The following is a 19111-nucleotide window of genomic DNA, read 5'->3' as shown; positions in this document are numbered from 1 at the left end:
AAAAAAACTCCGTACGTGGTGTTGCATTCTCCGTCAAGAGGCATCTAACACCCTGTCAGGAGGGGAGGAGGGGGTTGTATCTGTAGATAAAATAAATTTCAGTGTATTAAGTATTTATGAACAATCTTTGGTTTTAGAAAACTGAATTTCATTAAGATTTTTCAATGTGCATCTATTTTACAAGTAAAAGTATCATATCTTATTTACCTCTGTGTTGAGAAGGGGCAGAAATATGATCACAGCCCCGGGGAACTTTTCACACATGTCTTTAATATCAAGCTTACCTCACCCCGGAAGCCGTAGGTAGAAATACTAGCTAAATCCTCAAAGGACTGCAGTTTGCTTGTGGTGAACCTCTCACACACAATATCCAGATCTTCTTTCTAGAGAAACCAAAAAATAAGTAAATAATTAGGTTACTCCTTTTTCCCCAATCTTGAATTTCCCTTTTCTTGATTGAATCCAAGAAGAACCCTCTTAGGAGAAGAGTTTCAAAATTAGCAGTCACTGTGTCACTTGGCATTCGGAGTGCGACACGGTCCCCGGGGTCCCTTCTAGCTCACTGGTTACATGTCTCATTTGCTGGTTCCTCCTCGTCTGACAGTGAAGTAAGCTGGCACTCCATCCTCGAACCTCTCTGCTGTCTACACCCACTCTCTGGATGAGTGCTCCCAGGCTCATGGATTTTAGAAAAATCATTTTTATGAGAAAACTTCTTTATTAAAAATCTACAGAGACATTTAATTACAGTAAAATACACATAACAGAAGTGACCATTTTAACAATTTGTTTCCTCTGACCCTCCCCTGCTCACGCTCTCTCAAAAATAAAATATTTAAAAAAAAAAAAAAAGAAAGAAAAGAAAGAGGGAAACAGAATCCGAAGCAGGCTCCAGGCTCTGAGCTGTCAGCACAGAGCCCGACACGGGGCTTGAACCCACAAACCATGAGATCGTGACCTGAGCCGAAGTTGGACAACCGACGGGGCCACCCCGGCACCCCGGCCGTTTTAACCATTGTGAAGTGTACAGTTCGGGGCCATAAGTACATTCGCACTGCTGTGGCACCACCCTCTGTCTCCAGAACCCTTTCAGCCTCCCAAACTGACACTCTATCCCCATTAAACAAGAACTCTCCACCCACCACTCCCCAGGCCCCTGGCCGCCACCATCCTACTCTCCAAGAATGGGCCTCCTCTAAGGACCTCCGACAGGAGGAATCTTACAAAACCTTTTGTGACTGGCTTATTTCACTTACCGCAATGTCTTCACGGTTCGTGCACGTTGCGGCATGTGTCTGAATTTCAATCCTTTGTAAGGCTGAATGATATTCTATGACACGTCCATACCATGTTTTTAAATCTACTCACTTGGGGAAACCTGGGTTGCTCCTACCTTTTGGCTACTGTGAATACACCTTGAACATGGGGGTACAAATCTCTTCAAGATCTTGCTTTCAATTCTTTGGAGTATAGACTCACAAATTCTACTGAATCATATGGTAAGTCTGTTTAATTTTTTTCAGGGATCACCAAACTATCTCCCACAGAGGCTGCACTATTTTACATTCCCACCAGCAAGCACACAAGGCTTCCAATTTCCCTATAACCTTTATAATGCCTGCTATTTTATCTTAGTTTTATAACAGCCATCCTAATGGGTGTCAAATGGTATGTCATTTCTGCTTTTACTTGTATTTCTCTAATGGCTTGGGGTATTCTGCATCTTTCCCTGGGAGTCTCATAGTTTTTAATGCCATCAAAACACAATACGCTACATTTTTATCTCCACCCGCTAAACCTCTCCCCTACCCTGCAGACCCACACACTTAGTCAATTAACAGCCATCTTAAGTTTAACATGCTTCCAAATCAATTTCTGACCTGCCCCCAAATGCGTTTCTACCATAGGCTTCCCCATCAGTAAATGGCAACTCTTTTTTCCATTTGCACAGGCCAAAGCCTTGAAATCATTTTTTAAAAGTTTTTATTTATATTTATTTTGGGGGAGGGCAGAGAGAGAGAGAGCAAATCCCAAGCAGGCTCCAGGCTGTCAGACTCCAACCCACGAACCAAGAGATCATGACTTGAGCCAAAACCAAGAGTTGGATGCTTAACCAACCAGGCCACCCGGGTGCCCCAAACCTTGACCCTCGACTCCTCTTTCTCTCATACCATACACGAGCAAATTCTGAGAGCTCTGTCTTCATAATCAGTGCAGAATCTCACTACAACCAAGTAGGTCCAGGGCACGCTCACCGGTCTCCCGGACGGCTCCGAAAGCCCTCTCACCGCCTCTGTCCTGTCCTGCTACTGTCTAGCTTCCACAGTGTGGACAAATGGGTTCTTCCAAAACTCACCAAACCATGTCACCTCTTCGCTCAAAGCCATTTAACAGTATCCCACCTTATTCTGAGTAAAAGCCAAAGATTTCACAACAGGCCACAAGGTCCTACATGATCAGCCTTCTTATCCTCCAGACCTCCTCTCCTGATGTTCCTCAGCTCCCTCACCGCGGCCGAGACACACTGGCCTCCTTGCTGGCGCTTACACGAGTCAGGCTTGCTTCCACTCTGGTGTTCTCTCTGCCCTTCATGTCTCCTCGACCATCTTCCTGAGTAAGTGTCCGGCTTGGAATAGGAACTCCACATCTATTTATCACTGGTACTGAAAATTTCAGTCACAAATTGAATCCACAAGCGCCGCAAAGAGGAAAGGCCCTGCCACTGCCTGCTGATGCACCCCTCAAAGCGCACAAACAGCCCGCTCCCGAGGGTTTACTTACCCGGATCCCCGTGCCGTTGTCTTGGATCTGAATCAGCTTGAGGCCTCCCTCTTTAACAACCACTTGGATACTGGTGGATTTTGCATCTAAACTGGCAAATCAAACAGAAAAAAATTATGTTCTGTCCTATTCTGATGCACATATTTTAATGAGACAAGGCGTAAAAACAAATTCCAGATAAATACAAGGCTGTCTGATTAATGTGTTTCTCCTCTGTTTAACGGGCTCCGTGACTGCTGTGTGAGAGGGAGAAGAGAGAGGCGGGAGTGAGCAATCGTCGTTTCCATTAGGACATTTGGCACCCTTTCTGTTCCTCTGGGAAGGAAAGTGAAGTTAAAAGTCGGTTCTTTTACCACATGCCTGATTCTTACCTTCTTCTCAACTGATTGCCATTTATGACTTCAATTTTATTCGGCCTTGGGTTCCCGCGGGACCCTAGTCAAATGTCATTAAAAATATGTGTGTATGTGTGTGTGTGTGTGTGTTTATACTAATACCCTTTCAAGAAAATACATTTTGTTGGGGGAAAGGAAAAAAATGGCAATACAGAAAATTCTTTGGGAAGCCAGTAAATCTTAGGTACTTTCAAAGAGTAGCCAACAATCACAAAAAGCACCAGCTACAGAAAACAAATTCAGTCTGTGGCCTGCATGAGGGACAAAACTACTCTGCTCCTCGCGCAGAAAATTCTTTCCTCAAAAATAAGACAATGCGGTACTTAAATACCAAAGCCCTTTCTCAGGGGCGGCCGGAACGAGTGGTCTCAGCCACCTTGATTTACATACTGAAGAAAGTGGACTGGATCCCACCCCCCACCCCCGGCCCCCAGCTCGCAGAAGCAGTGACACACCGCTGGGCTGGCACACTCGGTTTGGCGGTGCAGGGCTGTGGCACGTCGGGGTCCCAGGCCCACGGCGCACGGGCAGTGAGCTCCGCGACAGAAACAAAAGCCAGCCTTCACACCGGGTGCGCGGAAAAAAGTTTCCAGGGTCCCCGCTCCGCCTTCTGTGTCTCTTCCAATTCTGTGCCTCGGCCTCCGCGGTCCCCTCCGCACTGTTCCGTTAGTTCCCCTGCACGGCCGTGTGTGTGTGTTTCCACAATATAACCCCCCGTGTGTATGTGTGTGTTGTGTTTCCACAATAAACCCGTGTGTGTGTGTGTCCATCCCCTCCGCACTGTTCCGTTAGTTCCCCTGCACGGCCGTTTGTGTGTGTTTCCACAATAAACCCCCGTTTGTATGTGTGTGTTGTGTTTCCACAATAAACCCGTGTGTGTGTGTGTCCATCCCCTCCGCACTGTTCCGTTAGTTCCCCTGCACGGCCGTTTGTGTGTGTTTCCACAATAAACCCCCGTATGTGTGTGTGTGGTGTGTTTCCACAATAAACCCGTGTGTGTGTGTGTCCATCCCCTCCGCACTGTTCCGTTAGTTCCCCTGCACGGCCGTTTGTGTGTGTTTCCACAATAAACCCCCGTATGTGTGTGTGTGGTGTGTTTCCACAATAAACCCGTGTGTGTGTGTGTCCACAATAAACCCCCGGACACACCTACCATTCTTTGCGGTCCTTTTAGTGGATCGATTTTACGACCAACAGCTGCTGTCAACACGGAGGTAACGCGGACGCACCCCACGAAGCTTCCAGGCCACCCCCACCTCTTGCAGGTCTCTAAGCTCTTCCTCCACAACGGGACACGCCTACACTTCACAGTCCACGGGCCACCCCACACGCTCTGGGGTCTTCGATGTGCTCCCCAAGGCAAGGTAAGGGGGAGGAAAACACGAAGTCGGGTCACTAACTCGGCAACCAGGGACATCACAAGTTAAACCCTGACAAAGCCCACCCGCCGGTCCGAAAATCTCGACAATTTTTTGGAATAAAACTCAAAATGAACTACACCCCTGGCTGAATGATTATTTTCGGAACAAACATAATACGCATAAGACGGTATCTCTGAAGTATGAAGTGAGCTTCCCCTTCCGAAAATTTGTATGCATTTAAAATTTTTCACTTTCCACACATATGAACAAAAATCATTCCCCTTAACTAACGGCGCCATTAACCCAACGCTACGCGACCGCCGCTTGCGCCCCCCGCAACTCTACAAAAGTCTCGCGAGAGCGCTCAAGACTCGCGGTACCCGGGCAGAGACAAGGCAGGACAGCGAGAGCTCCGGCGCTGTGGGCATGCGCCGTACACGCCTCCGCCGGGGGCAGGGAGGCGTGTCCGCGCCATCCCGAATAACGGCCGGTGACGCCCTAGCCTCTAAGGAAGCCCGGCTCCACTCCCTCCCTACCAGTTCTCAATCATCTCCTTGATGGCATTAGCCGGCCGCTGGATAACTTCCCCTGCCGCGATGCGGTTCACCACGGTTTCGTCCAGCCGCCGAATAACCCCCGCTACGAGCGACATTTTGGCGCCACGGGAGCCCGAGACGCGTCGAGACGCTCACCGGAAGTGCCTTCAGCCAATCACCTCAGGGCTTCGTGCTCACGTCTTTCCACCAACTCTGTTTACGCTGCCCTGTCCGACCTGCCCGCGGCAGCCGCCTCGGAGCGAGGGAGCTATTGATTGGGCAGCCGGCACGCCAGTCAAGTGTCCTAAGTCCGCGGGTCCCCGGCTCTCTCGGTCCCTCCCTAGCGCCCAGCTTCAGGCCGCCGGCTAGAAGGCAATGCGCCTGCGCGCTGCCCACTCTCCCATTGGCTCGTTCCCGGGCTAGGGACTACGAAATCGCCAGCCAATAGGAGCGCGGGTGCCGTAGGCGGCGGTGGGTGTCCCCCCGCTGGGGTGATCTGGCGCAGAGCGGAGGAGGCGCCTGCCCCTGCTGCCGCCCGCGCTCCCCCTCTGCTTGCGGCCTCGCGGAGGTCGGCCCCATTCTCGCGGCCTGCAGTACGATGTGGATGACCCCCAAGAGGAGCAAGATGGAAGTCGACGAGTCTCGGATTTTCCGGCCCGAGTGGACCCAGCGCTACCTGGTGGTGGAGCCTCCGGAGGGCGAAGGGGCCCTGTGCCTGGTGTGCCGCCACCTCGTCGTGGCCACCCGCGAACGCGACGTGAGGCGCCACTACGAGGCCGAGCACGACTACTACGAGCGGTACGTGGCGGAGGGCGAGCGCGCGGCCCTGGTGGAGCGCCTGCAGCAGGGCGACGTGCCGGTGATCGCCCCGCTCACCCCCGAGGAGAGAGCCGCGCGCGCGGGCCTGGGGCTCGCCCGCCTCTTGGCCTTGAAGGGTCGCGGCTGGGGGGAGGGGGACTTTGTGTTCCAGTGCATGGAGGTGATGCTCAGGGACGTGCTGCCCGAGCACGCGAGCGTTCTGGACGGCGTGGATTTGTCTCCAGAGGTCACGCGGCAGAGGGTCCTCAACCTGAGCAAGGATCTACGCAGCCAGCTGTTTAACCGAGCCAAGGACTTTAAAGCCTATTCGCTTGCCTTGGACGACCAGGCCTTCGTGGCCTATGAGAACTACCTCCTGGTCTTTGTCCGCGGCGTGGGCCACGACCTGGAGGTGCAGGAAGAGCTTCTGACCATCATCAACCTGACTCGTCACTTCAGCGTCGGGGCCCTGATGGCGGCGATCCTCGAGGCCCTGCAGACGGCGGGGCTCAGCCTGCAGCGAATGGTCGGCCTGAGCACGACCCACACTCTGAGGATGATTGGTGAGAACTCGGGACTAGTGTCCTACATGAGAGAGAAGGCTGTAAGCCCCAACTGTTGGAATGTTATCCATTACTCGGGATTTCTGCACTTGGAACTGTTGAGCTCGTACGATGTAGACGTTAATCAGATCATAAACACTATATCGGAATGGATCGTTTTGATTAAGACCAGAGGCGTTAGGCGCCCCGAATTTCAGGCCCTACTCACCGAATCGGAATCGGAGCATGGCGAGAGGGTCAACGGACGATGCCTGAACAATTGGCTTCGAAGAGGGAAAACCTTAAAGCTAATATTTTCCCTGAGAAAAGAGATAGAAGCCTTCTTGGTTTCGATAGGGGCAACAACCGTCCATTTCACAGACAAGCAGTGGCTTTGTGACTTTGGCTTCTTGGTGGACATTATGGACCATCTTCGAGAACTCAGTGAACTCCTGCGAGTTAGTAGAGTCTTCGCTGCGGCTGCCTTTGACCATATCTGTACCTTTGAGGTCAAGCTGAGTTTACTGCAGAGACACATGGAAGAGAAAAACCTAACACACTTTGCTGCCTTCAGAGAAGTGGTCGATGAGCTTAAACAGCATCTTAAAGACGATCAAAAGATATTTGATCCTGATAGATATCAAGTGGTGATCTGCCGCCTACAAAAAGAATTCGAGAGACACTTCAAGGACCTCAGGTTCATTAAAAAGGACTTAGAGCTTTTTGCAAATCCTTTTAATTTTAAGCCTGAATATGCACCCATTTCAGTAAGAGTGGAGCTAACCAAACTTCAGGCAAATACTAACCTCTGGAATGAATACAGAGTCAAAGACTTGGGGCAGTTCTATGCCAGCTTGTCTGCCGAGTCTTACCCAATCATCAAAGGGGTCGCCTGTAAGGTGGCGTCCTTGTTTGATAGCAATGAAATCTGCGAAAAGGCGTTTTCGTATTTGACTCGAAATCAACACACTTTGAGCCAGCCGCTGACAGACGAGCATCTCCACGCCCTGTTTAGGATCGCCACAACCGACCTAGAACCGCATTGGGACCACCTTGTGAGAGGAAGAAATGAGCCCAACCCATAGGCCTTGGTAGTACAACATTGAGACCCTCAGAGAGAATCTAACTCTGAAAGCAAACGGTTGTCCGATTTTTCAAGTTAACTAATTTGGCTTGTGGCAAAGCACCAGGTTTATTCATCCAAATTGACCATGATTCAGATTCTTCTGACAGATGTTTTTTGTGTTTTGTTTTTTTTTTTTTTTTTTTTCATCTCAAGAGGCAGCATGGGACTGAGACATGCAGACACCTTTTTTTAAAATTTAATTGAATGACAACGTCATGGTCTTTTGCTTTTATGACATAATTGTTTTTTAAAGAAATTCAGTACTGATAATGTGAGTTGAATTAGAAGTCTGTTTTTCTGGTGTTTTGAAGACATTTTAGCTCTTATTTTTAACAGTGTTAAAATTTCGATGCATATGGTCTGAAGTTATCAACTCCATAAGTGTACGTTTGAGCCAGTTTGCAGAAACTCATAGCAGGTTCAGAAGTTTCTGTAAAGGAAGGACGTACGTACAGTGGAGGTATTTTGTCTAACTATCAAAATGTTTGAGACTATTTTTTTTAAACATTTTTCTGAGTCTGAAGTAAATATTGACAGATTTCCTCCTCAACTCCCCCCGCCCCCACCAGCCCTAGCAATGATATTACTAATAGAGGGAAATAATCAAATAAAATTTTAGGCAGAGGAGTAAGAATTATTTTTAAGTTGCTGGTTTAGGAGGCTTCCTGCATTTTGGAGATCAGACTAACCAGTTATTGGGGATTTCCCCTGAAATTTTCACACTTGGGTGCTGTTTTATCAGCTTGCCTATTCCAGGACTACGGTAAGTATAGAATCTTAATGGTTGCCCGTTAGTAATTCTTTATTCTACTCCAGATAGAAGTTTGGCCCTGTCAATAAAAAAAAAAAAAAAAAAAAAGGATGAGAGAATAAGATTTTTGCCCTCCAGCCTCAGGAGGTGCGAGATATTTTAGCTTATTATGCATGGGTGTTGCTTTATAAAGAAACCCTGTTACAAGGAAACCCTTTATTTTCAAGTGATACGACCTCAGATTGCGTTAGATGCTGGAAGTGGATTTATTATTATTATTATAGAGTTTAAAACTGTCCCACACATTCTGTATTTAAGATAGTGCACAAGTAGAAATATTTAACTTTCATGAAGCAGCTTTATTAACAGATTGTGGCAATTCCATATTTCTAGTGAGACATCTGCTTTGTGCTAAAACAGTTATTTTCAAACTTATGTTAACCATGGAAAGGAAATCTTACAGTAACGCCAAACGTATAAAACGATGTAAAGGCGGGACTCAACTTAGAGGTCCTCTCAAGTACAGTCTGCAGACTTGTGCTCAAGTCCTGTCCTAACCTTTGTAACACATTCTAGGGTCACTAACCCAGCAAATTCATCAAACCAGGTTACAGCCAAGAATTTAGAAGGAATTGATGCCTGAGCATTGAAAATCGATGCCGTAAGAGCCCAGGAACCAAAATTGCATCACTAGTTCTCATCCAGAAGCAGTGACCCCTCTTTCCAGAGGTTGTTGGAAAGCATAGGGGGCTTTTTTCGTTCTGACTCACTGGGAGGATTCTGCTGGCCTTCCCCCCGCCCCCACAGTGCATGGGACCGCCAGGCACAGTGGAGAACAATCCTTTGCAAAGTGCCGGCAGACGGCCTCCCCTGCCTTGTAGATTACTTTATTTTGAGGGCCAGGGCAAATTACCGGTAGAAGCAGAATGAGAGGGGCAAGTGTGGCAAACGGACAATATTTGAGAGGGGAGACCAATGCCAACATTCCAGGTTTGGCTGGTAAAGTGCAGTAAAGGCCTTGATGGGTTCTGGTAGCGCACAATGGCATTCGCAAGTCTAATTTATAACGAACCAGATAAAGGGCTCTGTTCCGTTAAATGTAATTAGAGCAGAAAAGCAAGTATTCACAAGCTAGTAACCAAGAATGGTCAAGTCGAGATTTTAGTTAACAGGGAATAAGCTTAAATATCTGGAAGAACAGCAGTAAAATAAAAAAAAAAAAAAAAACCAATAAAACAACCAGCCCAAAAAAAAAAAATCTACCGGTAATTTCCCAGGAGTTTGGAGTATTCTTTTTCATGGCAGGTGCTTCATTGAAAGAATATTTGGAGGACCTGCTTCTGCTTCCCTACCCTGGTTCCTCCAATATTGAAGTCTTGTACATTTTGTGAAGTTCCACTATATATTTTTGCTTCAGGTAATAAAACTAGTTTGCATCATGTAGTTACTGAGTTGGGGGGGGGGGAGATCTAAGAATTTAAAATTGACCCTAAATAGTAGAGCATTTGCTATAAATTAGTCTTGTTTGTACAAAAAAAAAAAGTGTGTATATTACTGTCTTCTGTATTAAGTAATTCTGTAACTGCATGGCAGTCTTAAATTTTTCTTTTCTTTCATTTTTTTTTGTTTTTTTTTTTTCTTTTTTACAAAATAGTTGTTACTGGTCCTGTTGTATCAGTGAATATAGTTGAAATAAGTACTATTTTTTAAAAGCCCTGTGTCCCTTTATATCTCCCATTCCTACTAGTTTCCTTAAAAGACGTGTGTGTATCCCCAGTATCCGTAGTAGCACTCGCTGCTCTACCCAGCTAGGTCCTCCTCTTCCACGTTCCTCCTCTCTGACACCGCTGACCACTTTCCCATCAAGTCCAGGTTTACTTCTGCGTCAGGGGGTAGAGACCGCCCGCAGGTATGCTTTCTCAGTCTCCTTCCTGGGTGCTCTTTCCCTTCCATGTTGGTGTTCTTGTCATTTTATAAGTTTGTTTCGGAGCTGCCTTTTTCTTTTCTACATCAGCCTTAGCCGCTGTCGTCTCTGTCCACAGCTTCAGTTCCTGTTTGTATGCAAATGGCCCCCGAATTCGTGTCTCCTTTCTAGGTCTTTCCCAATTCATATATCTAATTGCTAACTTCCATCTACTCTGCTGTCTCATGGACACCGCAGCATGTCCTTGATCTTGACCCCAAACCCGCTCCTTTTATGCTCCCTCTTCCAGTAGATGGCACGACCGCCGTCAGTTGTCCCGGCCCAAGCCAAAACCTGCCTTGCCCATGACCCTGCTCCCATCGCCTCCGCTCACGGACACGTCTGTGCCCAGCCTCCCGTCTGGAAAGCTGTTCTCGCTTCTCCAGTTCAGGCCGTCAGCCTACCTTAGTCACAGCAGCAGCATCCTCGGTCGCTTTCGCTCTGGCCGCCAGAGCGTCCCAGAAGACATACCCGGTCGTATCTCTCTCCACTGCTTTTCCCGCCATGTAGGATACAGTTGTCATCTTTGAGGTCTCAGTTTACATACCACATGCTCTAGGAAGCCTTCCCTGATGCCCTCTAGACTAAGTGCCCCCACTGGACCCTCTCAAAATACCCTCTTCTTTTCCCAGCTGTACGCTTTGTACACTTGGTTGCTACTTACTGATCACTGCTGGACTGTGAGCTTTACCAGGGCAGGGACTGTGCCTTGTTAGCTGTTCTGTCTGTAGCGCTTCGCACTGTGCCTGGCATTCCAATAAATATTTGGATGAATAAATACGTGTGTAGTGTTTTATGATCTCGAAGCCCTTTTGTAGTCTCCTTTGACCTTCACCGAGGTCCTCCTGCCTTAGCCTGCTTCTTGGGTGTTTGTTACTCACGTATCACAAATTAAGAAACAAAACGAACTTCTTTGTGACTACAGAGTTGTATTCCCGGAATTCAGTTCAGTGATTGGCATGTGGCTCAAATATTTACTGTGTGTGAGTGCTGTTGAGGGAACAAATTGCACTTTGCCCTGGGAAACAAGAAGTGAGGCCAGGATTCAAACCCAGGAATGCTCACATAAATCTATGGAGTATTAAGTCTTTACCTTCTTTATTTAGAAGTCTTATTTTTTTTTTTTTTTTAATTTTCAAAGGTAGACTTCCAAAGGAGCCTAGATGAAAAAGACTGGGCAGCTGTTTAGCAGACTAAGACAACACTTGGGTAATTAAAAAGTTAACACTCGGTATCAGAGAAAGATCGTGCTGTTTAAAATCTCCTTTTTCCTTTTATAAAGTGTCAATCCTAGAAGAAAATGACATACTGTTTACCTGCTACTTTCCTTTACAGATGATTTCTGGCTCCTCTGGGATTTAAAAGTAAGTAAATTTAATCAAATTTTACAGGGATGCCTCGGTCTTTCTGGACACTAGAAACTCAGTTCTCTTGCTTTCTTGCCCGCACAGCATCACCCCTTCTCGAAGGGAGGTTCCCCACAAGGGGCTTCTAGTCATGGTGTACTTAGATTTGCTCTTTTTCTTTGCTTTCTTGCTCATGTGCCTCTGAACTTAATTTCCAGGTAACGGGGGCTTTGGGGATTCGTGGAAGAACTCTAACCACAGCCTGTTTCCTTGAGCCCTTGTGACGTAAGGGATTAACCACTGCCCCACTTAGTTGGACTTGTAGTCTGTGGCACATTAACTCATCCAGAGATCTTAACAGTAGTTGTGACGGTCAGCCCGTGATCCTTGCTCCCACGGTGGGTTTTAATGGGTTTCTTTAATCTTATGGACTAAAGAATTCCTCATTTTTATCTTTTTGTAAATTGAGAAGTAAGTACTTGAATCTGTGAACTCTACCCCTTGCATTTCTGCTTGCAGCTTGATGGATTCTGAGTTCATCTCTTTCTTGTACATGTTGTCAGATGTGGCCAACAGCAAACCATAAAGCTTCCTTCCTTCCTTCCTTCCTTCCTTCCTTCCTTCCTTCCTTCCTTCCTTCCTTCCTTCCTTCCTTCCTTCCTCTCTTTCTCTTCTCTCTTTTCTCTCTTTCCTTCTGCCCCCTTTCAGTAAAAGATAGGTTCTGTGCCTCCCAGGCTTTCCCAAGAGACAGTTTTACCACTCCATAACAGGAATTGCCCCTACATAAGTTATTTCTTCCCCCCGCCAGTAGCAATTTCCTGAATGCCTCCCGGCAAAGCCAGTGTGTGGTACGCTAAGGTCTTTAAAAACTGGAGCCACTTTCTGTGTCAGGACGGGCAGCACTGTCCTACAGTCACAACCACAAAATCTCAGTGCCTCACGTAATGTCTTCTTGCAACTTGACTTGGGACTTTGCTCTAGGTCGGGGGTCCACAGCCTGCGGTCCACAGGCAAAATCCGTCCTGTTGCCCATCGCTGTAAATAAAGTTTCATTGGAAGACAGCCTTGCCCATGTATTATTGTCTGTGGCTGCTTTTGCTCAACCGTGGCAGAATTGAATAGCCGTGACAAAGAATGTGTAGCCCACTGAGTCTAAAATCCTGTGTGACCCGCATGGAGAATGCTCACTGGACCCTCCTCGAGTCTCACTCTGGGATGCAGGTTGACCAGGCAGATAGCATCTAGGGCGTGGCTGCTCATTTTGGGAAAGGAGAAAAATACAGCAAATCACTTACAGGCCCTTAAAGCGCTTTCACTGACCAACACCAATCCCATGGCCACAGCCAAGTTCAAGGAATAGTGTAATTCTTCCATGTGCCTCGTAGGAAGACCGAAAATATTTGGAAGACAACACTAGATTAACACATGGTTATGTCTCTCCATTGCTATAATTTCCTTAGAAATATTTTTTAGTGAGGCAAAACAGTAAAGGGTGGAAATATTAAGTGTATGCCTCAGTGGATTTTTATACATGCCCTTGAGCCCATCGCCCAGATCAAGATACTGAACATTTCTAGCAACCCCCGCAGATGCCCTTATGTCCCTCCCGCACACAGATAAACACGATCCTGACCTTGGTCACCATACATTACCTTTGTCTTTTTAAAGCTTCATGTAAATGTAACAATTATATGTACTCTTGTGTCTTGTTCAGTACTATGTGACTCATCCATGTTGCATGTGCAGTATTCCATTGTACGCCTGTACCACGATTTATAAATCCATTCTACTGTTGATGGAAATTTTGGTTGTTTCCAGTTTGTGGTTACTATGAATAAAGTCGCTATAAACATTATCGTATCTGTCTTTCAGTGATCGTGTGCACCCATTTCTCTTGGCATAGTCTTTGGTATATTCCCCACTTCCGTACTTTCCTGTGATTATTCATACAGCAACCAGAGTGATCCCTGCTGTAAAATCTAAATCAGACCATGCCGTTCCTCTGCTCAAAAAACCCGCTAATGACTCAGTATTATGATTAGAACAAAATCCAAGGTCTTTATCATAGTCTGCAAAGCTCTGTATGATCCACCCCCCGCCACATAGCCTTTTTCTTCCTACCCCGTTTTCCATTGTATCCTTCAGTCCCTTTCCCTTTCCCCGGGCGCTCTGCTCTGTACTGGACGCTGCCTTTTGAGTTGGGGAGTCAAGATACATGATTCGACTCTGTCCTTAAAGTGGCTGTGATCTACAGATAATTTTAACAAGCCGTAACTCTGGTTTGTGTCAGATCAATTACTACTTCTGTAGGGAGTAAGAGGCGAATTTACCCTGATTAAACTAATTAGTGTAAAATAATTTACAATTTTACAAGTGTAAAATAAATTACAATCCCTGCAAGGGATTTAGAGAGGAAGATTAAAACGGAAAAATTCCTTGATAAATTTGAGAGACGTTTACTTGCATTTTACTTCTACTGATTATGAATTAGAGTTCACCAACTTGACTACTCTTACATTTTACTATTTCCTATTACATGTTCACTTCCATGAGGGATAGGAGGGAGCTGGGGGTGGCGGGGGTGAGAAGACCGTGGAATAAAGAAGTGCTGTTAATAAGCATAGTCCAAAATAGCACAGTCGTGACCAAGGGCCTCAAACCTTGTACCTTTATTGGTCCGTTATGGATTATTATAAATATAGCAAAAAGTTTGACTTAAGCTCTTTCCACATTTGTTTTTACCTTATTGATACATAGTTGAAGTACAATAAACTGCAGTTTAAAGTATAAAACGTAATTGGTTTTGACATAAATGCATGAAACTCCCCACAACCAAGGTAATGAACGCTTCATCACCCCACAAAGTTTGCCACTTGGTTTTGACTACTGGGAAGGGAAGTTGACTAATTTAAGTGGGGGGGGTGGGTAGGGAAAAAGGACTTTTTGAAAGAATAGGAGCTCTGTCAGAGCTGTTGTTGACCTCCCTCTCTGAACGTTATTACTGCTTTTGCCAGCCAGCGTTTGTGCATCTTCCTGGCTGTTTCTCCAACACCATCCCCACCCCCCCGGCCCCCCGGGCCCCTGACCACTGACTTAGTTGCCTAATATGTCAATTCAACATTGCAGGACATGACTTGGGGCAGTGCAGTCTGGTGATGTCTTCCCCGAGGCCAGGTGCATATACCTGGAGTGGAGTGATGGCTACGAAGGGAAGGGTCCCGTACTGTGTTTGGTGGGGCTTTCTGGTCATAAGAGACCAACTTGTGCTTGCTGAAAGGGAAACAAATAGGAGTATCTCATGGAAACCATGTAGGGGAATTAAATTCAGCTGTCATTCAACGATCACTTAAAGCCTAGTCTGGGCACCAGAGACCCTGATTCTTTTTTTTTTTTTATTTTTAATGTTTATTAATATTTGGGAGAGAGACAGAGACAGAGTGCGAGCAGGGGAGAAGCCGAGAGAGATGGAGACAGAATCAAAGCTCTGAGCTGTCACTACAGAGCCCAACGCGGGGCTCGAACTCATGAGCCGTGAGATCTTGACCTGAGCCAAGGTCAGATGCTCAACCAACTGAGCCACCCAGTCGCCCCCAGAGATTCTGATTCCTAAAATAAATTCCCGAACTTCCTGGGTCTTGTCTATGCCCTCCTTGTACATCTGCTCATTGTCTCTAAACATCAACTTTAACTACATGTGCGTGCGTGTGTGCGTGTGTGTGTAAATGTCTTTAATAGGATAATATAGTTGTTACAATTGCAAAGAGGTTTTTCTCTAAAGGAGTTTGTAACATGCAGCTACAGGCCCAGTCCTGTGGGTGAGGTGTATTGAAGAGGGAGCCTCTATCTTGGGATTTCAGCTGGGCAGACACACCAAAAGTTGTCTATCACATCTCTCAGTGTTTAACAACCACTGACATTTAAAGTCATTCAGGGGCGCCTGGGTGGCTCATTCGGCTGAGTGTCAGACTTTAGCTCAGATCATGTTCTCGTGGTTCACGAGTTCGAGTCCCGTGTGGGGCTCTGTGCTGACAGCTCTCCTGCTTCTGATTGTGTTAGTCTCTCTCTCTCTGCCCTCCCCGTCTCTCAAAAATAAATAAACACTTAAAAAATTTTAAGAAAAAAAGTAATTCCAATAGGTTTATTGCCTCCTGTCACCAGGGTTCTCATTGAGCCTTCTGGATGAGAATTTCTAGAACTGAATATTAAAGGGTCCATAGAAAGATCATTTACTCTAACTCCTTCATATGTAAAGAAATTGGGTCCCAGAGAGGTGGCTAAGCTTATTCTGAATTACATAGCAGAGCCAGGATGAAAGCTATTTCCTGTTCTGGTGCTTTTCTCCCTCCGCCATTACGTCGTTACCAGATTGGCCCCTTGCCTCCATTCTTCTTAAGGGAATTACCTGTTAGCCAGGTGGAAGACCCCAGAATCCTCACAGTCTTGGCCTTTGGCTCTGGCTAGCAATGGCTGAGATGGTCAGGATATCTCTCGGCACTTACACAGAAATCTTTTGGGAATCTAGAATTCTTTGCATATTGTTACATTAGAAAAAATTAACCAAATGTTCATAATTTGATGTGTATTCTGAGACAGTCTATGCACTGTACTCAGTACCTGTTTCTAGAAGGTTTGAAAAAAATCTAAAAAGAATAGGACTAGTATGACTTTACGTTGTTTTTGAAGATTTTTCAACTTCTTTTTACGTCTCTTGCATATTGAATTAATTTCAATTTTTTAAAATTTCTTGGGAAATTTTCCATTAAATCAAGGTTTTCAAATTTATTATGTGGTTCATAACATTTTTCTTTTATGTCTTCCGTACCTCTGGTTATATTCCCTGTCTCATTCTTAATGTTTGGGCTTTCTCTTTTTCCTGATTAGCCTCACTACAGATTTTTATTTTTTTGTCCTTTTCAATTAATTGGCTTCTGTGTTATATCGGCACATATTTCAGTGCTATTATGTTCTAATTTATTGATTTCTGCTTTTGTTTTCTTGAATGTATTCTTCCTATTTTGTATTCTTTTCTTCCCCTTTGATTATTTTTTGCCATGTCCTTGAATTGAATATTTTTAAACTTTGTTTAATAGCTAACCTATCATCATTGTGCTTCAATCCTATTATCAATATAAAGGAGGTTTCCAAGGCCTCTCTTATGGCTTTTGTTGACTCAGATTCTCATCTGACTGACTGATGTGGATGCTACCGCACCCCTGAGATATCTCCTTTAGCACTGGGGTTCTTACTTCATTTCTAAAAACCAGGAACATTTTCACATAATTACAATGCTGTTGTCACACTGAATTAATTATTTGAGAAAAACTAATGCCTAGTCCATACACAGTTCTCCGCAATTGTTCTAAAGATGGACTTTTTACAGAGTGTTTCTTCAGATCGGGATCCAAGCAAAGTCCACACACTGTATGTGGGTTGTCGCTTCTCTCTTCAATCTCATTTAATCCAGAGGAGTCCCTCTGCGGGCTCCCCGTTTTCTCGTGCCATTATCTTGTTGAAGAAGCCAGGTCTGCTGCTCCATGCACTGTCTCCCACGCTACATCGATCTGGTTTCTTTCTTGTTGTATTGTTTAGTTTGTTCCTCTATCCACCATGTTTTGTGCAGTCTTAAAGTTCATGCTAAAGGCTTGATTTGATTCAGATTGGACTGTTGTGGCTACAATACTGAAAATATGGTGATGTGAGCCTTACAGCAGGCTTTGGTCTGCCCATGTCTTCCTCCACCACCCCCTTTCTTTCTTTCTTTCTTTCAATGTTTATTTATTTTGAGAGAGAGAGTACATGCCCACGAACAGGGGAGGGAGAGAGGGGGAGAGAGAGAGAAAATCTTAAGCAGCCTCCACACTCAGCATGGAGCCTGATGCAGGGCTCGATCCCATGACTGAAATCAAGAGTTGGACACTCAACCAACGGAGCCACCCAGGTGCCCCTGGCTTCCCCAGTTTTAGTAATGCTAGGATTGGTCAGTGGATTCAGGCGTTGCAGCCTCATCTTGCCTCTGTCAGATTCCATCCCAGTCTTTTACCTGATGGCTTTGGTCCACTGGTCATTGTCACCTGGATCTATTCTTTCATTAGGACTTATAATAATAATATAGTTGTCTTTTTAACTCTATCACCTTTTCTACACTTATGAGCTGAGTTCTTCTGTAAAGTAGAACTTTTCCTTAGTAATGAGGACTATTTAGTTACCTTGAAATACAGTTACATGCCGAGGAGTCACGGGCATGATCCGCAAGGGTAGGGATTCACTTGGCTTTAACTTCAGTGCCCGGACTGAGTAGGCCTCCACTAAGTACTTGTCGAAGGGACAACAGATGCACACTTCTTCCTCTTTATTTGCTAATTTTCAGAGTTAGGAATTGGTGTCTCCGTTTTGTTCATTGGGTTTTGGTTTTTTACTCACAGGTTCTTACATTTTAATCAAAATTTTCATTTCTAACCTTGAAGACTTTCTTTAATTGTTTCAGTTTGCAGTGATTTTCATGCTCGTGATGCCTCATCTTTGACTATCGGCAGCTTCTTCAAGATGGCTCCTGTGTCTTTTGCTACAAGCCCATTGGTCTTCGATAGCTGCCATGCTTTTCTGTGTAAGGTGCACTAGGCTCATCTCTATATCCCTATCCGTACTTGGTTCGGAGTCCCAGTTCCTTGAAGTAGAGGCTGGTGGGAGAGATCACCATTAGGATGCTGGTGTTGCTTGTTATTAGCAGTCTTTGCTTCCAGGGCTTTCTGGTGCATGGAGCTAAGAAACATATGCATTCAGGCCATATTAGTATTTCCATTAAAATTTTTAAAAAATATTTATTTATTTTTGAGACAGAGGGAGAGGGACAGAGTGGGAGCTGGGGAGGAACAGAGAGACAGGGAGGCATGAATCTGAAGCAGCCTCCAGGCTCTGAGCTGTCAGCAGAGCCTGATGTGGGGGTCAAATTCACAAACTGCAAGTTCATGACCTGAGCCAAAGTTGGACGCTTAACCCACTGAGCCACCCAGGCGCCTCTTAGTATTTCCATTTTAACTTAACATTGCAGAGTTGGTATTTAACTCTTGTTTAACTTCTTTGATCTTCTACTAATATTTCATTTCTTTTATGCTGAAAATATTTGCTTCTAAAACTTTATCACAGTGACTTACTTGCTTTACCTATAATACACATGAAATGCTTTCAAAATAACTTTTTAAATAATTTAGCAATATTAATAATAGTAAGATTGCCAAATGAAGTTGAGATTTCTGTGCAGTTCTAGTTGTCTTTACAATTGTCTTTACAATATACTCCTCTAAGAATGTATAGTCAAAAGACTCTGCTCTAAAGTTAATTGAGGAGCGCCTGGGTGGCCTAGTCGGTTAAGCGTCCGACTTTCGCCTAGGTCATGATCTCGTGGTTTGTGGGTTCGAGCCCCGCGTCGGGCTCTGTGCTGACTGCCAGCTCAGAGCCTGGAGCCTGTTTCAGAGTCTGTGACTCCCACTCTCTCTGACCCTCCCCTGCTCGCGC

General features: G+C 45.5%; 2 protein-coding genes across 2 annotated transcripts in view; one reads left to right on the top strand and one right to left on the bottom strand.

The window, feature by feature from the left end:
• Positions 1 to 5199, bottom strand: part of MLH1 (mutL homolog 1) — a 39628-nt gene extending 34429 nt beyond the window's left edge. Inside the window, exons 1-3 of the mRNA XM_039237230.1 lie at positions 5074 to 5199; positions 2782 to 2872; positions 285 to 383 (exon numbers count right to left, since the gene is read on the bottom strand). Of these exons, the coding sequence (XP_039093161.1) occupies positions 285 to 383; positions 2782 to 2872; positions 5074 to 5189 (306 nt within the window). The 5' untranslated portion in view covers positions 5190 to 5199. The remainder of the gene's footprint in view (positions 1 to 284; positions 384 to 2781; positions 2873 to 5073) is intronic.
• Positions 5200 to 5548: 349 nt separating this feature from the next.
• On the top strand, positions 5549 to 13454 carry EPM2AIP1 (EPM2A interacting protein 1). The gene is made up of 3 exons (XM_039237245.1): positions 5549 to 8302; positions 11589 to 11617; positions 11818 to 13454. The coding sequence occupies exon 1, from the start codon at positions 5672 to 5674 to the stop codon at positions 7496 to 7498; it is 1827 nt and encodes a 608-aa protein (XP_039093176.1). The 5' UTR covers positions 5549 to 5671; the 3' UTR covers positions 7499 to 8302; positions 11589 to 11617; positions 11818 to 13454.
• The last annotated feature ends 5657 nt before the right edge of the window (positions 13455 to 19111 follow it).

This window comes from Hyaena hyaena, unplaced genomic scaffold (assembly GCF_003009895.1).
Source record: "Hyaena hyaena isolate Hyena2069 unplaced genomic scaffold, ASM300989v1 scaffold_121, whole genome shotgun sequence".
Lineage (NCBI taxonomy): Eukaryota > Metazoa > Chordata > Mammalia > Carnivora > Hyaenidae > Hyaena > Hyaena hyaena.
The sequence above is the reverse complement of the archived record's forward strand: the minus strand, read 5'-3'. Positions and strand labels throughout refer to the sequence as shown.

Coding starts and splice junctions, on each gene's coding strand:
- EPM2AIP1 (XM_039237245.1), top strand. CDS start 5,672: ATGTGGATGACCCCCAAGAGGAGCAAGATGGAAGTCGACGAGTCTCGG.